The sequence below is a fragment of the Grammomys surdaster genome, unplaced genomic scaffold, assembly GCF_004785775.1.
Source record: "Grammomys surdaster isolate TR1022 unplaced genomic scaffold, NIH_TR_1.0 125878, whole genome shotgun sequence".
Classification (NCBI taxonomy): Eukaryota; Metazoa; Chordata; class Mammalia; order Rodentia; family Muridae; genus Grammomys; species Grammomys surdaster.
Window position 1 is genome coordinate 140,524 of NW_021620703.1, and position 20,174 is coordinate 160,697.

General features: G+C 39.8%; 1 protein-coding gene across 1 annotated transcript in view; it reads right to left on the minus strand.

Annotated features, from left to right (window-relative positions):
* Nucleotides 1-2,141: 2,141 nt before the first annotated feature.
* The window catches only part of Tmem117 (transmembrane protein 117), a 437,212-nt gene continuing 419,179 nt past the window's right edge, over nt 2,142-20,174 (minus strand). Inside the window, exons 7-8 of the mRNA XM_028752174.1 lie at nt 16,767-16,896; nt 2,142-3,161 (exon numbers count right to left, since the gene is read on the minus strand). Coding sequence (XP_028608007.1) covers nt 2,515-3,161; nt 16,767-16,896 — 777 coding nt within the window. The 3' untranslated portion in view covers nt 2,142-2,514. The remainder of the gene's footprint in view (nt 3,162-16,766; nt 16,897-20,174) is intronic.

The following is a 20,174-nucleotide window of genomic DNA, read 5'->3' on the forward strand; positions in this document are numbered from 1 at the left end:
AATGAAATGCTCTATAAATATGTTGCATTGTGTCAAATTATTCCAACTTCTGCACTGCATGGAAAAGAATGCAATTACAGAACAGTAGGAACACAACTGTTTACAGTTCTTAAGTATCACTACAATCAAGGTATTACCATTTTTACACCTTCAGAACTATTAGTTGACAATTTTAAATATTTATTTTAACTCTTCCAATTTCGTGTTTGCTTACATCTCTTTTTTACACTCCCTATTCAAAATGTTCCATGGAGCCGTAGCCTGCTGCTGTCTAGCTTGGGGTCTGGGACTAAGAGTAAATAGGAGGAATTTTAATTTTGATTTCCTGTCACTTCATAGTCCGTACTTTGTAGACATAATATCTAAAATGTGTAGGGCAGGAAGGAGGAGCCTCTGTGTAGATGAAAGTCAAGCCCCAGGACATGCAGCAGGGTGGCTATGGCCTCAGAATCTTCAGATCTTGCTCAATCATGAAGATACCATCTCTGGAGGTTATTCCACTTGGTACTAAATTTACCTAAACATGAAATATATATATATTGTAATCAATAGTCTTTCTAGACACTTCCTAAAAACTCAGAAGCACCATGCTTAAGGCTTATTAATGGTTTGTCTATCTTATTTCTGCTAATTTGATCATCTCATTAAGTATGTTCCCTCTAATACCCACATCAAAAGTCTCTGATGACAGTTTTAAAAAGTATCCATGTGAATAATAAACATCCACTTTTGAAATCAATTTTCTTATGAGAAAATGATTTTCAGAATTAATAAAAATATGGCCCCAGGTAGCATGATTCGCTTGTCCTACAGCTAAGAATTCAATTCTGTAGGCTGTGCAAATGTGGCTAGGGATTAGTCATATCAGAATAGCATTTTTTTTAGCCAGGGCTGTCAGTGGTTCCTATAGATAGCTTGTCCTCTGTATTTTCAGTGCCAGAGATATTTATGATTCTAAGTGCACTATGCATGGCTATTAAAGGCATAAGAAACAGCAGGGGTATGGTTCCAACTGCTTGGTAAACAATTATAGCAAGATGTTTATTAAAGCTGGCTCTCAAGTGACAGATAAATGCATAGTTCTGTTCTGCACTCTAAATTCGGCAAGTTTCATGCTCAAAAGCAGATCAAAACAAGAGAGCTTCAAAAAAATTTCAAAAATTTTAAGAAAAAATGCAATAACGTCACTGTATGATGGGGAAATAAGTAATTACCTTAAAAATGGTCTCCCTTCAGCTCCTCAAGAAACATGAAACTACAGCTCATGAAATAAAATTAGAAGCATTTTAGGGGTACACAATTTGTTACCTTGCCTAGAAGTAAGCTCTTAAAAATCCATTTGAATAGGTTTTTGTTAAGCACAGACATGATTGAATCCTTTGGGGTAGGGGAACAGACAAACGGGCCAAACAAAACCTACATCACACAATTACTGGCATATAATTCTTATTTATTAAGGTGCGATGTTTACATCTTTAAAAAAAATGAAACCCAAACAAAAAAATGCACATACACAGAAGACATTAAAGAGATCCTCCCTCATCCAGCATTTTCTACCACATGAGGTTTCGGTGAATGATTTCTGAATTCCCTTGGTCAACATTGCCATAAGTTTTTCTATTTTCACTGTCCAGAACCATGTCTACCACAAAATGTACAATATTGTAGACAGTGGGCTGTGCAACCTTCACATGATTACGACTTCCATTCCTTGGTTGTCTAGAATGTTGTGGAAATGCCAATACATTTGAGAGCTCACCCAACCGTTCCTCTTAACCTTTGTTCCCAAAGGAAAAGGGCAAGACTATTAATCAGGCAGCGATTTATCTTTAATTAGGAAAACATAATTAGGTATTATCATCTAATTGCAATTAGTGGTTGGAGAAAGTCACATTTCGTGAGCAGTGACCCATGGTGCATTGCAGCCCTCCTCTCACTGGATTTTACATTTGTATTTATATTCAGTGGCTAGCCAATAAAATTTAAAAGGCAATCACTGTGCTTCTCTGCGGTCCAGTGTCAAAGTCACCAACTTCTACAGTGAACCAAGAGAACTTTCGACAACCACAAATCAGCTATGTCTGTTTCCTGCTCAGACATCAAGTGTAAGTCAAAATAATTGTATAAAAAAATCCCACGAGAAATAGACTGGAGAACCGTTCTACACTTCATGTCTGGTACAGTTAAAAACAGTTAATGTCTCAAGGCACCACTATGGTTGAACATCAGATACATGGGTAATCGGCTACTCTACCTTGCTGTAAAGTCAGTAAATAGCTTGTGCAGTTGTGAGAAGCAATCTCTAGAGGACCATTAAACATACAAGAGGCACATGTTTCATAATACAAATAGAAAACAAAGAGTCTAGAAAAAGCAATGTTGAGCACCGTTGTGGCATCGTTTGTATTTCCTTACCTAACGCTATGTAAACCTGACATTTACAAAATGAAAGACTACGACGATTTTAAAGTTACACTCAAGGTTGCTCTTTCTGCTATCTCCACCTAAGAGATTCTAGTTCGTCCGCATACTTTGAGAGGCTGCTGGGTCTTGATCAGCCTCCACCTCACTGGTAGATTCCTTCAGATGCAAGCTCAAGTTTTCTGATGTCAGATGGGAGGACTTGTAGACTATCTCGTTAAAGTCGGACCTGATGGAAACCAAGGGGGGGTCATTCAGAGGATCTTCCACAGAAACCTGGGTGTTTTCTCTCGTGATTCCCATGTCTTTGCTGTGTTCTGATGGGGATTTCCTTTTCATGCGAGTGTAAGTTTTGTCTTGATTCTCCATCCCTTGCTCATTTTTCAGAAACCGTCCAAAGAACCAAATGAAGAATCCAAACCACACAAAAGCTATCAAACTTGGAACAAAAGCCAGACACTTCACATCTAGGCTAGCCCCTATGAACCTGCTGTGTAAGAACATGTCGCCCTCAACGTAGGTTTTATTAGTCTGAGGATTAGTGTGATTGGACCGCCATTCCCATGATAGCTTCGTTCTGTTTAAATCCTTTAAACTTTCAGAGTCTTTCACTGTATATATCTTCTGCCCTGGGCCAATATACTGTCCATATTCATGAGGTTTGTAGAATATCTGGTTCTTCCACATATTCAGGTCCAGAATCAAGACGAGAAAGATAATTCCGTAGTTAAACCATTTGCCTGCATTTAAAAGGAAATACTGAATTAATCAAATGATGATAAAACTGCAATCCAGTTTTCTCCATTAAAATAAAGATAATAGTACAACAGTATTAACTGTTGAAGAGTAAGAGCTGTTGGCATTTTTTATTTTTATTTATTTATTATTTATTTATTTATTTATTTAATTGGAAAGGGCAATGCAACCAAAAGTGAATTGAAAAAGTGAAATGAATGAAACTGCAAACAGTAGGTCTCTGAGTAACTTGGGATTTACTTTAATATGATTTCATCTCTTTGTTTTATATGCACCACAGCTAGATTCAAAGTTAGTCTTGGGTTCTTTTCAAGAATAGTTTAATTAGTGGTGAAAAACAGTTCTAATGAAAATTTTAAGAAAGTCCAATCTATGATTGACTATTTCTTACTGTTTTATAATTAGGTCTGGGGAAGAAATAAATCATCTTGCAATGAGAAGCACAGTAGCAGGTCAATTGAATTCCCATCGCTGTTTGTAGGAGACCTGTTGATTAAACCGTTAGCTGATGTGATTCAGATCCATAATCCCTGAGAGTTCATTTCAAGACCTAAGAAATTCACACCAAGCACCCATTGAACACAGTGTACTTATTAAATATACAAGCAGAGCAAAGAAACTACTGGAAGATGTCACTTGGAGAGAATGTAACCACTATGATTTCCTCTTAGTATTTAAACCATTACATATGAACCAGAGAGGCAGCTCTTTCATTAAGAGTGCAGAGGACCCAAGTTTGGCACCTAACACTCATGCTTCTATATAATCCAGTTCCAAGTATGATGCAATGTCTCTGACCTCCATAGGCATCACCACTCACCAACATGTGCATACACATAATTAAATCATACATACATATATAAAATAAATAGGATCTTTTCAATGATGTGTTACTGAAATGTGTCTGCACAGGGAAAGAACACAGAACATTTCTAAGGGTTACGAGGTTCTATTATAATGGTTAGCATTTCTTACAGGTTCTATAGCATCGGATATACTATAATAATGTTAATGTCTCCCTTGAGTTTGTTGTAGCAAATGCTGTGATACCGGAAGAGACGAGAGAAGCTTTAGTCATAGTTTTAAGTGCCATGTCCACATTGATTACTGAAGGCAATCATATTGAACATCACAAAATTCCTTCTCCACGTGATTGTCCATTTTGTACATTGTGCAGCTTTTGGGAAAGTGATCTGACTGTGAGGCAGTGGGGAATACATGTGCACATTATTGGATCCTGTGATATGTAAAGCCGAGGGGAGCCATCCTGCCCCAAAATCCACCTGCTATTTGATTTCGGTACTTGCCTTAAATTCTTTAAAGCCTGTTTCCTTCTATGAAGAGAAACAAACGAACCAGTATTTCTTGAAGTTAATATTTCACGAGCTTATGGAGACTAAGCACCATGCCTTGTGGATAATGATCCAGTCGTTTTAAACACCAATTGTTAGGGTCATCATCAAAACTTTGCCTGGCTGATGACGATTTCTTTGTCTAAAGAAGAAATCACCACTTGCCGTGGATTGAAGAGTTTAGTTAAAGGAATTAACAGTGCTTACATCTTTGTGCTTTGTTGCTTTTATAGCTTGCCTTTTTTATGATTGATCAGCATGAACATATTTTAATCTTGAAGCTCTAAAGGCCGACTTGAACTTGGTTAACATATAAAGACAAGGTTCCCGACATTCCAAGGTATTGTCTGATTTAGTGTGCAAAAAAAAAAAAAAAAATCAAAGGTGCACAGTCTCACTAAACATTTGTTGAGCTCATATTCGACACTGTGCAGTGCACACCACCAGATGGTGGGAGATACAAGTTTCTACCTTTCAAGGGGAATTCATCATCTTGTTGGTGAAACAGGACAGAGATATAACAGACAATAATAGCAGACTGCTTTTGAGAGATGTCAATGAGGGATACAAACTATAAATGCAAGAGACATTGCGAACATGGAATACAAACCAAGGAGAAATTTCTGTAGGAAGGACTTTGTAGGAAGCAGCAATTCACATGGTCCTTGAGGAAGAAACGGGGCTGAGAAGTCTGAAGCGTTTGTCTTCTTTTAGTTAACACGTGTATATGTGTGACTGCACGTAGAATAGTATGGTGGAGAGGATGAGTTGCAGGAGGAAAGGCGAGCCAAGGGAAGCTAAGGAAAAGTGTGGAACATGAGATAGACAAAGAATGTTAGGAGAGAGATGTGAGACAGGTGTCAGAGTGAAGAGAGTCTCACCCAGTATGAAGGGCACACACGTCCTGCTGCCAGGACAGCAGGTACATTACAGAGGTTCTCTAGGGCTCTGATGTAGACGCTGCACTTAGGCTTTGGTTATAAACTACATGTGTTACAAAGGTAGACTGAATGGCAGAGCCAGAAAGCCTCTCAGCTTTACCTCAGTGGACCTTACCGAAATGTCTATACTACTTGCTTCTATTTAAAATAAACTCATGAGAAGGGAAACCCAAGAGAAAGAGTCCCTGGTTTCTGGGATGAGTAGCTTATGAAAAACCAGAGTTATCACCACCCCTGAACTGGGGAGAAGAAAAAAGGGTCGCTCATGGGGTCAGTTGAAGATGCTTTCCCAACAGACAGACATGAGCATTGTGTATGTTAATAAGCAATTCATTCAGAGTAAATATGGGAGTGATTAGGCATCTGGCAAGGATGAGGGAGAAGATGAAAATATGCTGCCTAACTTGGGTCTCATCGTCTTCCACTGTCTGTGAGGGAAATGCAATAAGGATGGAGCAGATGCCAGCCTCACCCTGACATCAGACATAGAGGACACCCTCTGGGGTAGCGGGTTTAGCCTTTCTCAACTGCCATCATTTTATTTCCAGTGTGAGAAATGTGAGCTAGTTTTCTGATTCAGACTTCTTCCCACAAAGCCTTCTATTTATTTGCCATGGGCAGAATACTGCTCTTGTGTTGCTGTTGTCTATGTAGTCTGTAGAATGGAGAATAATCTATGTGTAACTTTCTCAGAGCATATTTGAGGATAAAATAGAGGTTCGACTTGAGAGTTGTCTGCAATATATAACATTTGCCAAAAACATTGTATTGTTTCACCAATTTCTTTTTCCTGTCTTTTTCAATCCAAAGGGACAGAATAACATACAAGGGTGGTAACAAAGTTATTTCTATGCTAAAAGTTGCTTTATTTTTTGTTTTTGTTTTTGATAAACTATCATGACGGTGTGTATCACTGGTATCTACAGATAACACCAGACCAGATATACACTGAGATCCACTATACCACTCCATGTAAATATACTTTGTGAATCACCAGTGGGTAGTTTGTCTACTTGCAGTGGTAATTAATAGCTCTGAGAAAGTTACCACATGTAAGTAAAATTGGAGGCCAACAACATGTATATTGCCGTTGCCTCTCCTCCAGTGTTAAGAGTCCAGTATGAGAATGGGAGATGTATATGCTAAACTAACACTGGAGTATGGCAGGCTTCCTCAAACATCACAGAGACTTCAGCTTCCTGTGGATGTAACAATATTGTTCCACCACTGCCATGACTGCTCAGCTAAATCTTGAGATGCTGAAAGAGTAGAAAATATGGCCTTTCACAATCTTTGGCTTTCAACCACCTGCCATGACCTCTGGTTCCATTTGAATATTTGTGGAATCCTTGGATATGTAATTTTAAAGGTGTCTCCATTAAATATAACCCTCATTTAAGACACAAATTGATAATGATTGGGAGGAAATATGCTTTTTTTTTTCTTTCAGGTGAGAAAAAAAAGCTACAGCATGCTGATATTTGTAACACAGGAAGGAGATCCATCACCAACCATCTACCCTTTGATTTTTGCGCTATTTTGTTAACTTGGTGATTCTTTTTTCCCTTAAGAAACTCCTTGGCTCTATGAGGTGTGGTCTCCTGTAACGCACAATCAGGCAGTGCAAACTTAATCTCCCATGTTGATGTTCTTGTGTGATGCAGGGGAGTTGAGCTACACAGTCCTTAAGGTTTCTTCCCAACCCTAAAAGTTTCTCTCTCTGGTTTAATCATTATGAAGCAAACTTCTCCAAAGTTTCGATATTGTAGAATGGGCCAGAAAATTCCCAGTTGGTAGAAACAAAACAAAACAAAACAAACAAACAAAAAAACAGGTGAAACATGGTTTTCTGATGAAGAAGGCTGTACTTAAAATTTGGTACAGTTTGAAAAGCACTTTACATAGAGTAAACCTTAGTCTCTGAAATAGACTGCATGGAGATCTGTAAGACAAGACAAGGATCCAACAGAAAATGCTTCTCCATCCTTTTCCCCAAGTGCCTTTGTGAATACATGATCAGCTATAGCTGGAGATTTGGAATTTCCACATTAATCATGTGAGCATGTTTGCATTCCCCCGTTGTTTCAACTACTTAGCGTAATGCAAATCAGCAAGGGGGTAGGACAGAAGCCATGCATTATTTCTCTTAATCTCTTTGTTGAAATAACTCTCTGTCTGCTTTAATGAGAAATCACCACATGTATGTTGGCAGGGGCTACCTCCTTCTTGTATTTTGTCATTTTAATGAATCTTATTGATTGTCAAAATGATACTGCAATGGAAATGTTATCTTCTTACTTTGTGGGAGTTTATGGAATCGTTGGATATGTAATTTTAAAGGAATCTCCATTAACTATCACCTTCATTTAAGACACAAATTGACAATAATTGGGAGGAAATATATGCTTTTGTTTTCAGCTGAGAAAAAAAAAAGCTACAGCATGCTGATATTTGTAACGTACAATGAACATTTCATGTCTCCAAATGCATCTAAAATATTTTTAATTATGTCTTCATTGGAGCTGCCAGTAGCCATTGGAATGCAGCTATTCTGTAGACATCTCTGTACCGGGTGGACATTACCACTTGACCATAAAGGGCAGCTGTCCAGATATTCATGTTGCCTATTATGAATGCCTTTTATCATCCATTGTGAGGCAGTAAGAAGCCATGGCCTTGAAGAAGATGGGTGCTGGATACAATGGTGCTGATGCTGATGATAACTGCAACCTGCTGCAGCCGTAGTCTTGTTTACCATCAGAGTTGTTCTCCTCCAGACAGAACAATAAAACCGGGATTATTAAGTCAGCACAACCCCAAGTCTCTCCCCAGGTAACTAGGGGATGTGTAGGAAGCATGTAAGTAATTGGGTCAAGAGGGCACTGTTAGTTAAACTCTGAGTACATATTTCCTAATTTCTGAATGGATAGTGATTTTGAGCTGGTAAAGTATGTACTTAAGACCCGAGTGCTTCTATTGCATCTTTTAGGAAGCAAGCCAACAAGACAAGCATAAGTAGTACTTGTTACACTCTGTAGTAACAAAAGTAAAGAAGAAGAAACAGCATGCTGATGATAAATTTCATGTCTACTTACCTTTGACTTTGCTGAGATTAGGGATGGAGTCATTTACATTTCTCTGTCCCCTATATCCTAGCTTGTATTTTTTTATAACTTTAAATGTCTGAATCAACTTAGAGCCTGTGAAAGGACATGTGCTCCTCCAGATATAAAGAATGACTTTTGAGTGTTTTAAGTCAAATGCTGCTTGCTTTAATGATGCAATCAATTCTAGGCTAGATTAGAGTTATATAATGTGGGAAGTTCAGTGAAGCAAAATATCTGTGTCTTCCAGGACAGCCAGGGCTATACAGAAAAACCCTGTCTCGAAAAACAAACACACAAACAAAAACAGGTTATAATTAATTACATATTTCAGTGGTTTCTTTGGCAATTGCTGAAGGATCTGGAGTTTTATTATAAAATGGTCATATACACAAATAAATATAGACAAGACACATAAATATAGAAAAGATGCCCCAACTAGGTAGGGAAGGCTAGCTCAGGTCTTGACAGGCTCTGGGGAAAACAAACATAAATAATGATGAATTTTAGACAAATGGAAAGAATTGCTGTTTTATGTGGAAGGAAGCACAGTTAACTCTTAGGCCTGTATAAGTACACTGAAATAGAAATTGCCTCCAGAGAGATGCAGGGAAATTCTCACCTGAGAATGTAGAAAGAGGTCTTTGTGTACCTCGGATAAATGACTCTCTTCAGAGTGCGTCATATTTTCCTATAATGAGATCTTCACTAGTTTGTCAGACAGACCAGCCTCCTGTACGGGTCATTGCCTCGCCCCTCCCAGGACACCCCATCGTCTAACCAACACAGGAGAACTCCTTTAAAAAAAATTTTTTTTTTTTTTTTTTTAGGAATTCATTTGCTAAAATCACACAACTCTGGAAACAGAACAAAGGGCTTTTGTCCATTATTTGTCACATTGTTGCCGTTGTGATGACCTGTGTCCTCACACCGCCTGGTAAACGGAAACAGAACACGGATGCTGCGGAGGTTTGTTTACTTCCACATTTTCATTTTTGCCAAAAGGGCTCCCGTGGGCATCATTGTGCCAACAGTGTGAATTCTCTCCTCACCGCTATACAGCCTTCCTTCTGGCTTTCCCCACAACCCCCTCCTAATTTACTCAGACGATGGCCACCGATGGGACACTTCTTTTGTGTGGCTGGGATGACAGATGGCGGAGCTTCCGCTGAGACTGGCATTAATAGGACTCAGAGGAGACTGGAGACTTAGTTGAGAGGCCGGCCCATCTTGCCTCCAGAGACTTTGTCCATCCCACGGTTCAATCTATCTATGCACGTGTTATAGGTAAAGGGAAGCGGGGCAGGCGACAGAATCGTATAACGCCTTTTAGTGTTCACTTTAAGAACAATGGACTTGGCCCAAAGTTACCCATGTGACTTCATTGCTAACCATTGTCCTCTTTGTTGCTGACTTACAATTCCAAGAAAAGGTATATTTTAGCACACGCTTGGAGAGAGATGATTATTTTTATAAGCAGTACCCCAGCTTACAAAATGAAAGTTCCCACATACTGCAGCAAACCATCTGTCAAGGGGGATCCAGATGAGCCAAACAGATGCAATAATTCAAGTTATTTTTGACATGCATAAATAAAGCTAGCTTAGAATCGGCATCAAAAATTACTCTATTCCTAAACGCTTTTAAAATGTCAATGGGAATTCATCAGTGTCAGAAAACCCTTTACATAAGAGTATTTCCTTAGGAGGCAGTGCTTTCCATCCTTAGCTTTCATCTTGTGGGGGAACTCGGGGGTTAGAGGCAAAAGCAGGAAACTTAGAGTAGTAGATAAGTGGTGAGAAAACCCTCCCAGGCTACCTGACATTGGGATTAAATAGGAAATACAGGCTCTGGATGAATGGAGCAGCAAGTGTCAGGTACAAAACCGTAAAGGTTGTGCTCCACATACTATGTGATAGAAAGTACCTTGAGTGCCTAGCACTTACTCATTAGTTTGACTTTTACAGCAAGGTTTCTGATAGGTTCCATTGCTATCCCCATGGAAGATACATGAAACCAACCCCTCAGAGGCCAAGGAACTAGGTGAGATCCAGATCAACAGTTAGAGTCTAAGCATCAGACTTTTGTCCCTTATTGCCTCAGGACACACTTGATGTCTTGTCTAGCTCATAGGTATATAATAACTAGGGCCCAAGAGAGACTCACTGCTGCTTTTGGGGGAGCCTTAACTCTCCTCACAGAGGTTCTTCGAATATAGAGAAAATACAGGCAAATAATGCAACCAACGAATCTACTGGAGGTTCTGCAGGGTTCCTTCCTATCCCTGGCTCAAGTTCTTCTCATGGTCACCCTGCCAGTCATAATCCGAATTGAGTAGATTATATTTTGTACCTCAAAGTTCTACACCATTTCCTCAAAGCTTACATGGTGCTAATTAGCTTGTGTTAACAGTTCTGTAAGTGTTACTGTTTCATTTCGGTCGCTATGATAAAATAACCTGGCAAAAAGCAACTTATGGTACATTCAGCTCAGTATTGCAAGTTATAATCCATTGCTATGGGGAACTCACAATGGACGGCAGGAGGTAAAGGCATTGGTCTACCACAATCACAGTCAAGGGGAGAGAGAATCAAACACATCCACACAGCCTGCATGCTTATGCTACATTGCTACTTTTCTTTACACTTTCCTTTATAGTTCAGGCCTATGGGATAGTACTGCCCACAGTGGGCTGTATCTTCCAATATCAACCAATAGACAAGAAAATCCCTGGTAGATACGCTTATGGGTCAACATGATCTAAACAGTTCTTCTTTATGTTTTTCTTTCCAGGTGACTTTCTAGGTTGTGTCAAGTTGACAGTCAAAGCTCATAACACAGCATTCCTTACTAACTTGACACACAGACACATCACCTTTTAAATTATAACCTTCCAATCCCTTGTCCCTAAGATCTCATGTTTATCTCATCATATGAAATACCATCCTTCTTGGTTACTTTTCTGCCACTGTGATAAAATACCATGACTGGATGTGACTCACAGACAGAAGACAGTTTGTTTTTGCTTGTGGTTTCAGATATAGTCTCGATACTGTATCAAAATCAAAATGCGTTTAGTTTGACCTCAAAAGTCCCCTTAGTCTTTTACAGTCTCAACAATGTTCCAAAGTCCAAAGTCTATTGAGATTCAAGGTAATTTCTTAGCTGTAATTCATTTGAAAATCAAAAAGCAAATTACATACTTCTAACACATAATGGAACAGAATAGACAATACCTTACCAAAGGGAAGATTAGGGGTATAGTTGAGAAATATTGAACCAACGCAAGACCAAATGTCAACAGGGCAAACACCAAATCCTGAAGCTCAACATTTATTATTGAGGGCTTTGATGGCTCTGTCCTCTGGCTTTGCTGCCTGAAATATACGCCTCTCTCTAGCCTTGGCTCCATTCTCTGTATGCAGTTCTGCAGATGCCTCATGACCCCTGGCGCTTCTAACATCTTGCGGTCTCCACTGCAAACCAGGAGGCTTCATTTTCAGAGATGGATGTAATGCTCTCCCAGAGCCTTCATGAAGAGACTCTCTAACAACAAGCAGCCTAAACTCAGTGGCTCGCTGAAATCACAGAAGAATCCATGACCCCTCTACTCTTGCATCCTTTATACTTCTAAATCCTTTAGCATGTGAATGACACCACCAAGTTTGGCTGCCATCTTGGGATGAGTCACATTAGCAGGAGCTTGTGTTTGCAGTTGCTTGCTAGGAATAGAAGATCCTTAGGGCTTTCACAATCTGCAAGTTTAGCTAGGTGGGGTCTTACACAAAAGGCACCTTCAGCAGTAGCTCATTCTCCAGCATCAACTTCTGAATCAGTTACAGTCTTAGCGTTTCTCTTGCTGTGATGAAACATCAGGACCAAAAGCAACTTGGAGAGAAAAGGGTTTATTCGCCGTACTCTTCCATATCACTGTTCATCATCAATGGAAGATAAAGTAGGAACTCAAACACGGCAGGAATCCAGGGGCAGAAGCTGATGCAGAGGGCGTGGAGTCATTCTGCTGACTGGCTTGCCCAGCCTGCTTTCTTACAGAACCCAGAACCATGAGCCCAGGAGTGAACTCAACACCCAACCGGCTGGCTGTATCCTCCCATATCAGTTACTAATTAAGACATTGCTCTACATGCTTGCCTACATTCTAGTCTTATGGATGCATTCTTCCAAATGAGGTTCCTGTTACACAAGTAATTTCACCTTGTGCCAACTTAACATAAAAACTATCCAGGGCAGTAACTTTGCATTGCTGTAGGAAAACATTACAACTAAAAAACTCACTGAAGAGTTTATTCTGGCTTACAGTTCAGAAGGGGAAGAGTCCATCATTATGGTGAAACAATAATAAACAGCAGCTATGGCAACAGGAACAGGAAACTGAAAGATCACATCGTATGAGTAGTCATATGGTAGACAGTGAACTGGAGTTAAAGTGAGACTATGTACACTTAAAACCCCTCCCCCAGGGACATACCTTCTCCAGCATAGCCATACCTCCTAAGTCTTTCCAAACACCAACTGGGAACCAAGTATTTAAATATCTGAGCAAAAGGGGGGACATTTCTAATTCAACCCATACATAGTCCAACTTTTTAAAAGTCCCCAGTGTCTTTAAAAATCACAATGTTTTATTTTTCCAAAAGGAAAGATCAGGGCATAAAAATAATCACACTAAAGCAAACTCAAAATCTAATGGTGCTCATCCAAATCCTGTAGCTCAACAGCCAACATCTGGAACTCACTCCTAGTGTAATCCCTCTGGGCTCCAAAGGGCTTGTGAAGCCCCACCTCTCCAGCCCTCCTATCCACAGCACACAGCTGCCTTCTTATCTAACATACAAGAAATTCTGCCTATAGACAATGTTCTTCAGCAACAGGATCTCACTGAGCATGGGCTTCAGCCTGCCAGCCCAGGATTTACTTGTGTTTGTGAGAAAATGGATCCCAGACTCTGCCCCAAACCTCAAGTCCACAGATGTTGGTGTATGCCTGATGGGGATTTATTTTTCTAAACAATCTTTCCAGAATATTCTAACACATACTGTTTGAGATACACTGGAGGATATAGAGAGCATCACTCTTAATTACTCAAGTGGCAATGCAATATTAATTTACAAAGAAAATCCAAATCTCCTTTAATCTGTTTATGATAAATTAAGGGAGACTGCTCAACAAGTCAGCATCTGCCTCGTAGGACAGAAATGTCAGGCTATGAAGACAGTCTTAAAACACATCATGGATCTCAATATTTTGGAAATTTGATCCAGTTTTTCCCTAGAAGTACTTGTCTTGCAAACTGTAATTAAGTAAAAACTTCTTCAAAGACCAGCTGCTTCTCCATAGCATTTTTTTTTTAAAAAAGCTGATTAGCAGGAACTAGAGAGGATGGAAGATGGAAACAACGTTGAAGACAGAAAGATTTGACTTTTTTCAAGACCTGTAGCCATTTTTCTGAAGAATTAGCAGATGCTAATACACCTGGACACACTGGCAACACCACAACTGTGCTCATTACAGTACAGCTTTACCTCGAGGCCCTCACACTTTTAATTTAACCACTAGACTGCTCAAAGGGCTTTTCGGTGGACTCAGGTGGCTATCATTTGCATGGTGAATTCTAGGAAAAACACATACCTTCTGACTTCTGCTAGGGAGAATGGAGCAGAACTACTCAGTTAATCACATTGCCCAGGGAAGACTTCCCTGAGTCTAATCCCCTGGCTCTTCCCCAGACCTTCAGTATCAGAACTGTTCAGGAACTGGTGGGGCTAGGGCCCACCAATCCATACATTTATAAAGTCTCTTATTAGAGACTTCTATTTATTATTTAATTAATTATTAATTGGAGACCTATTAAATATATGGGGAAAGGAGAAAGCCCCAAGTGAATGACTGCCTGAGTCAATGTATGTTGTTGACATGAGTATGGGTCATGCCAAGGACCTCAAAGCCTTAGACCCTTGGGGGAATAGAAATGCCTTCTCTCCTGGTCCAAGCATGAATATTGACACTATGTACAGAAAATGCCCTTGCATAGCTTTCTCCCCTTGGATATTTAATGCCTATGCTCTCCAATAGAGACCCCATCTTCTGAGAATAGCTAAGACAGTCTCCTTGATCCAGCTATATACCAGATGGACAATCTTCTTGATTTAGCTGCGTACAGTAACAATGATGTCTTCTTCAACTGTATATATCATGCTACTCCTGGGGAGCTGCAGCTTCTCCATTGAGAACCTGGTCTACCTAAGCTGAGCTTTTCTCTGTCCCTTTGCTTTTCCTCATTCCTTCAGCACCTTGGCCAGATCTCTCAGAGAGCTATAGAACTCTCAGCAAACATTGCCAAAAGCTTTAGTCATATTACCTCCTCTTCCGGAAAACTTTATTAATGTGCCTTTATTCTGTTTCCAGCTGCTTGTTCATGAGTCAAGGTTTGAGGCCGTGTATCTGTGTTTCCCCAAATACACAGAGCTTTGTTGGCTCATAGCCAATGACACTGCAGCTTCACAGATCCTGCAAGCACATAGCCTTTGCAAGACATTGTGTATAACTTTTAAATGTGACTTATTTTTTTGGTCATCTTTTAAAATAAAACATCCCAAATTGCACAAACATTGGATATTGTAAACCCTGAATCTTCCCCTTCTATAATTGACACTGTATATAACAAAGCCATGTAGAATAGTCCCAACCTGACTAATTTTTACAGTTCAATTTTTAAAAGCTGTTTTTTTCCCTCCAGTTATTTTCTATCTTGATTTTCCCCCACAACCCAGTATTTTATGCTTGAGTAGCATACCTTTAACAGGTTCTGGTAGCCAGAGACTGTCTTTGTGCAGAGATTGCCTAAGACATGAGCCGGTGGCAAGAACAGATGGTCCAAACAAAGCCACCCAGAGGGATACGGTGAAGGTATGTGTGTGATGGCTATTTTAGAAGTCCAAGAGGATGGCATGCTGCACAGATTAAGTGGGGACTCTGAAACCACACTCTGTGACCTGAACTCAGATCAATTGATTTACCCAGTGAATTTAATAGATGAGCCTTGGCTGCCTTGAATAGGAACAGAAACCTGATGCACCTTCCCTGTTCATGAGCTCATTCTCCAACTCACGAAGGTTGCCTCATGCTCAGAGCCAAAGCATAGCGCCCTGGCTGGGAAGCAGAGAGTTTTTCAGTACTCAGATGTTAATGCTTTCTGCACTTGGGCTATTTTTATCCAGCAACACAGACGGCAGTGTAAGCACAGATTTCTTCTCAGTTTTCATTATAGCAGGTATGGGATCCTAGGCCATTGTCCTTAAAGCAGACGTGTTCATGCCCTGCATCTGAACAGTTTAGGAGTGAATGCTACCCTTTGTATCCATGATCATTCATCTGTCTTCTTTTTGTTCAAAAGAAGAAAAGATATAAAACGAGGAGTCTTCAGGATATCTCTCTGGGATGAGAATGACTAAGACGTTATTCATTTCAGAAGCATAAAAAAAATCAGAGAGTAAAACAACCTGGAGATTCACAAAATACTCTCTTGAGATAAACGTGTGCTAGGACACAGAATTAGGTTCCATGAAATCAAATAGTCAGTAGCCTAATTCTTTAAAGGCATGTGGACTGATTGAAGATTCCAGACATTGTCTTCACCTTACAATCAATGCAGAGGCACAGAATGTACTGGTGTTGAAATAGACACCGAGGACTATGAAAAAGCCATCCCATGTGTAAGATCCATGTGGAGGGATCCATGAAGTGTGGCAGGAATAGTGCCCTATAGAAGAGAGTTTGTCCCCTACCCTTTGGAATCACACACTGAAAGACCTGCTTCGACAGTGTAGTACCCAGCTAGGGGGTGTATTGCTATGTGTTCCCTTTCTCTAAGTATAGTGCTGAACTAGTGACTGCCAATGCAGTGTGATTGAAGTGCGGGGTTCAAGGCAGGTAAGTAACAGACAAGCCTTCCTTATCATTGTCACCATTCCATTCATTCCTATGTGCTCGTTGGATCTCACTGGTCAACGCCACCATGAGCCTACAACCCAGATGGATGGCAATGAGTCACCAGTTCACCTAGAGCCACCTTGCATTGTTGAGTGAGTAAAAACTAATTAAAATCATGCCTCTCACCACTGGTTCACTTTTCACAGAAAACATCCAGTGGTGCCCAAAGTTATACACCATACCTGTTATGTGAATGCGGTATTCCTCCTTGAAGATCTTCTGGAAGAAGGGAATCTTGAACTGCATGTGAGGAGTGTGCAACCCGGGGAGATTCACATCAACATCGCCCATGAAGTGTGGGAACTCCCAATCCTGTTAGAAAGTCAACACGTGAGCATATCTGTCTGATTTGTCTTAAGACGGAAGACACTCTAAACTGACTTTCTCTAAGCACTTGTCTTAAAATCATTTAAATTCAGCTGACTGCTAGATATATCCATTTCACTTGGCAGTTATCATCTTATGTACACTAGATATTGGTGTACATTCAAAATAAAAATTAATTCATTACTTGGATTCTTATTGTTTTTCAATCTAGTAATTAGAAGCTAATACAAAGTGACTTGTGTCTTTATAGTTTGCTTCCATTATATACGGATCTTTACATATTTAGATAATGGAAGTAGTTGGTACAGGGTTAATAAACATGGTATTTTATCTTGCAACTTTCAAAATTATGAGTGCTATAATTTTATGTCATACATAGAGAGACAAACTACCCAAACTCTACTAAAGTATTTTACTATGCTCCACTCTAGAAACTGTGCGGAATGTTCTAACACCAAAGAACTCTAGCCCACTCGCTTGCTGATCAGGTGGTTTTGAGCCCGAGATGGAGGACACAAACCCCAAAGATTGCCACTAGTCATCATATCTAGTGAAGGTAAAACTACACAAGGCATCGCTCTTTCAAGGAAAATGTGTCCTGAGACTCCTGTCAGGAGCCACACTTGAGCTCAGACTTTAAACCACCGAATTAAAAATCACAATTAATCCCATGAAAGAAGAGCACACTAAATATAAAAGAATATTTGAGATGGGTCTATAGACATGAAAAGACACTCTTTCATTTTTAATAATCAAATGATCCCTGAAGGTACAGAACTATGTTTAGTTGATGTGTTAAGCCAACTTGAATATGAAAACAGGAACAAAATATTAGTTTGAGATTTTAATACATCAGTTGAAATTGCTGAGTTCACTCAGATAAAGCAGCTAGTACAGGTATGCTAAGAAAGGTGCCTGGTCCCTTAGGAGCATTCATATATGTTTCCTTTTCTGAGAGACTGAACCACCAGGAAGAGGAGATCAAAGAGTGGCAGTCTGTAGCACCTAGCAATCTCTAGATCAGCAGATCATCTCAAGCTGCTGACAGGAAGTAAGTATATAAGAAGAAATTAAATGATGCCACATCATCTGTTCTACCTGTGAGCAAATCAACCTCACCTGTCCATGGTTTTCAGCCATTAGTGGCACACAGATACATGATTGAGGGCTCAGGAAATCAATGAATTGTGTTAAATGAATATGGAATATTGTATAAAAATTATTAGTAGAAACTGGATAGGAGATTCTCTCTGCAAATAGTTGCTGAGGTTGAATATATACATTTCTTCCTCTCTATATAGAGTGTTCTCTCCATATTATATAACTCCCTATTCCATAAAAACCACTACAATGAAAACAGTTCTGGGATGCTAAAATACATCTGATAAGAGCTATGGCTGCAAATAAAAAGAATGATTGAGTATCTTCACTTGTCCTACATGAATGACAATATCACTAAATTATCCTTTATTTCTTGGTTGCAATTGGGCCATTGTATTTAAACCAGCTTCTTAGTTACAAGGCATTTTCTGACTTCTCCCGTTTAGAGCATCTTCCATGAAACTCAAGTTTTCTGCTGGTGTGAAATTGCTTTTAGTTTAAAAGCAATCTCTGGAGATTTCTTTTGGACTGTGGTCAAAAACCTCATTCACTAAAAAATAGTTTCTCTATTACTTCCCACCTCTTCCTGGAGATAGAAAGATGAGTTAAGGAAGTAGGGAGTGGAGAGAAGAATAAGAGAGAGGAGTGGGGTGTCGTGGTGTTTTCCTGAAGGAAAGTTTTCCTTTCTTTTTAAGAAGATATCAAACAGAGTGGTTGATGTTTGAGGCTGGTGAGTGTAGGAAAAGCAGCTCTAAGAGTCTATAAAAGATAATACTGTCTCACCTATGGCATCTCCCAGTTCACCCTTTTGCTTCATCTGTCATAAAACCATGTTTTATTGTTTCGAAACTCATTTATTTAATCTGATTTCCTGAGTTCATTTTCCCTTTATTATTTTTTTTAATTCCTACTCCCCATTCCTCTTCAGACTTCTCATTTTGAGTCAGCATACATCTGGTCTACCTTGGCTTGCACTGGAATGGCAATCATAGTAATTGCTATACTATTTTGAGCTTATTTTAGTGAAAAAAATTTATCTGAAGTTTGTTGAATCACAGGTATTTAAAACAGAGGGCAAAGGGAAGAGAGGGGGTGCTTTTTGTCTCAGCAGGTCTCAGATACTTCATCTGCAAATCGGTGTTGAACCTAGTGACCTCACATCCTTCTTGGAAGCATGAGATAACGCCTAAGCAGCAACCTCCACAGTGACAGAGACAGAGGAAGAGACACAGGAATGGTTAATGAGCCTGTTTGGTTTTCTAGCTTGAATCAGTTTGGTTTAACCTGAAAGACAGTGGAGGAAACTGATGGTTCTGTTTCACACTGGCTATGGTAAAGGAAAAAAGCCTTCTTTTCCTGTCCATCCCCATCTGTAGTACAGGTCACTCTGATGCCTCTGACTAGGGTTTAGGTCAGAGTAGAGGTCTAGAGGCTACACAGAGAAGGCAAAAGGGAGTGGCACCTCTCTCAGAGACATGTAGCAGTGGTCTTAACAGGAAGATAAGAAAACAAAATCTTGCTGGGTTCTCTTAAAATAGGAGTTTCCTTACGGTGACTTCCAGAAATAACTGAGGTGTGTGTGTGTGTGTGTGTGTGTGTGTGTGTGTGTGTGTTTGTACAGGTGAGAATATTTGGCTACTCTATGATTGAGTCACTAGTCCCAAGTAACACAAGAGCCACGCAGGATAGCTTAAGACTTCCTAGTTCCAAAGCCTTTATGCTCTCTGCTTATCCAGACTGACTCTAACCAGAGAAGCATACCATGGCTCTCTGGTTTTATCTCAGTGCTGGCCTTTTTATTAGCATTGTGTGCCTTGCTTCAGAATTAGCCATTATCGCTAGCTTATCTCCTACTAGGAGCTAGTGCACAGGGGCTTGGACCTCGTCCCGTCTTTGAGTGGGTGTTATTAAAGTCACACCCCCTAGCATGAATAAGACCAACTTTAATTCTTTCTCCATAAATAACCTCCCTGAGGACTTTTGCCTTCTAACTAGACTCCAGTGAGTGGGACAAGGAACAAATGAATGACTGACAACAAAGAGTGGGGATGTCATAGCATTGTTACCATGAATGCACAGTCATCTTAAGTAGACATTGTATAGAGAGGCATCATGAGTCATGGCTTGCTTGCTTCCTACATGACTGTCAATGACATATTTTC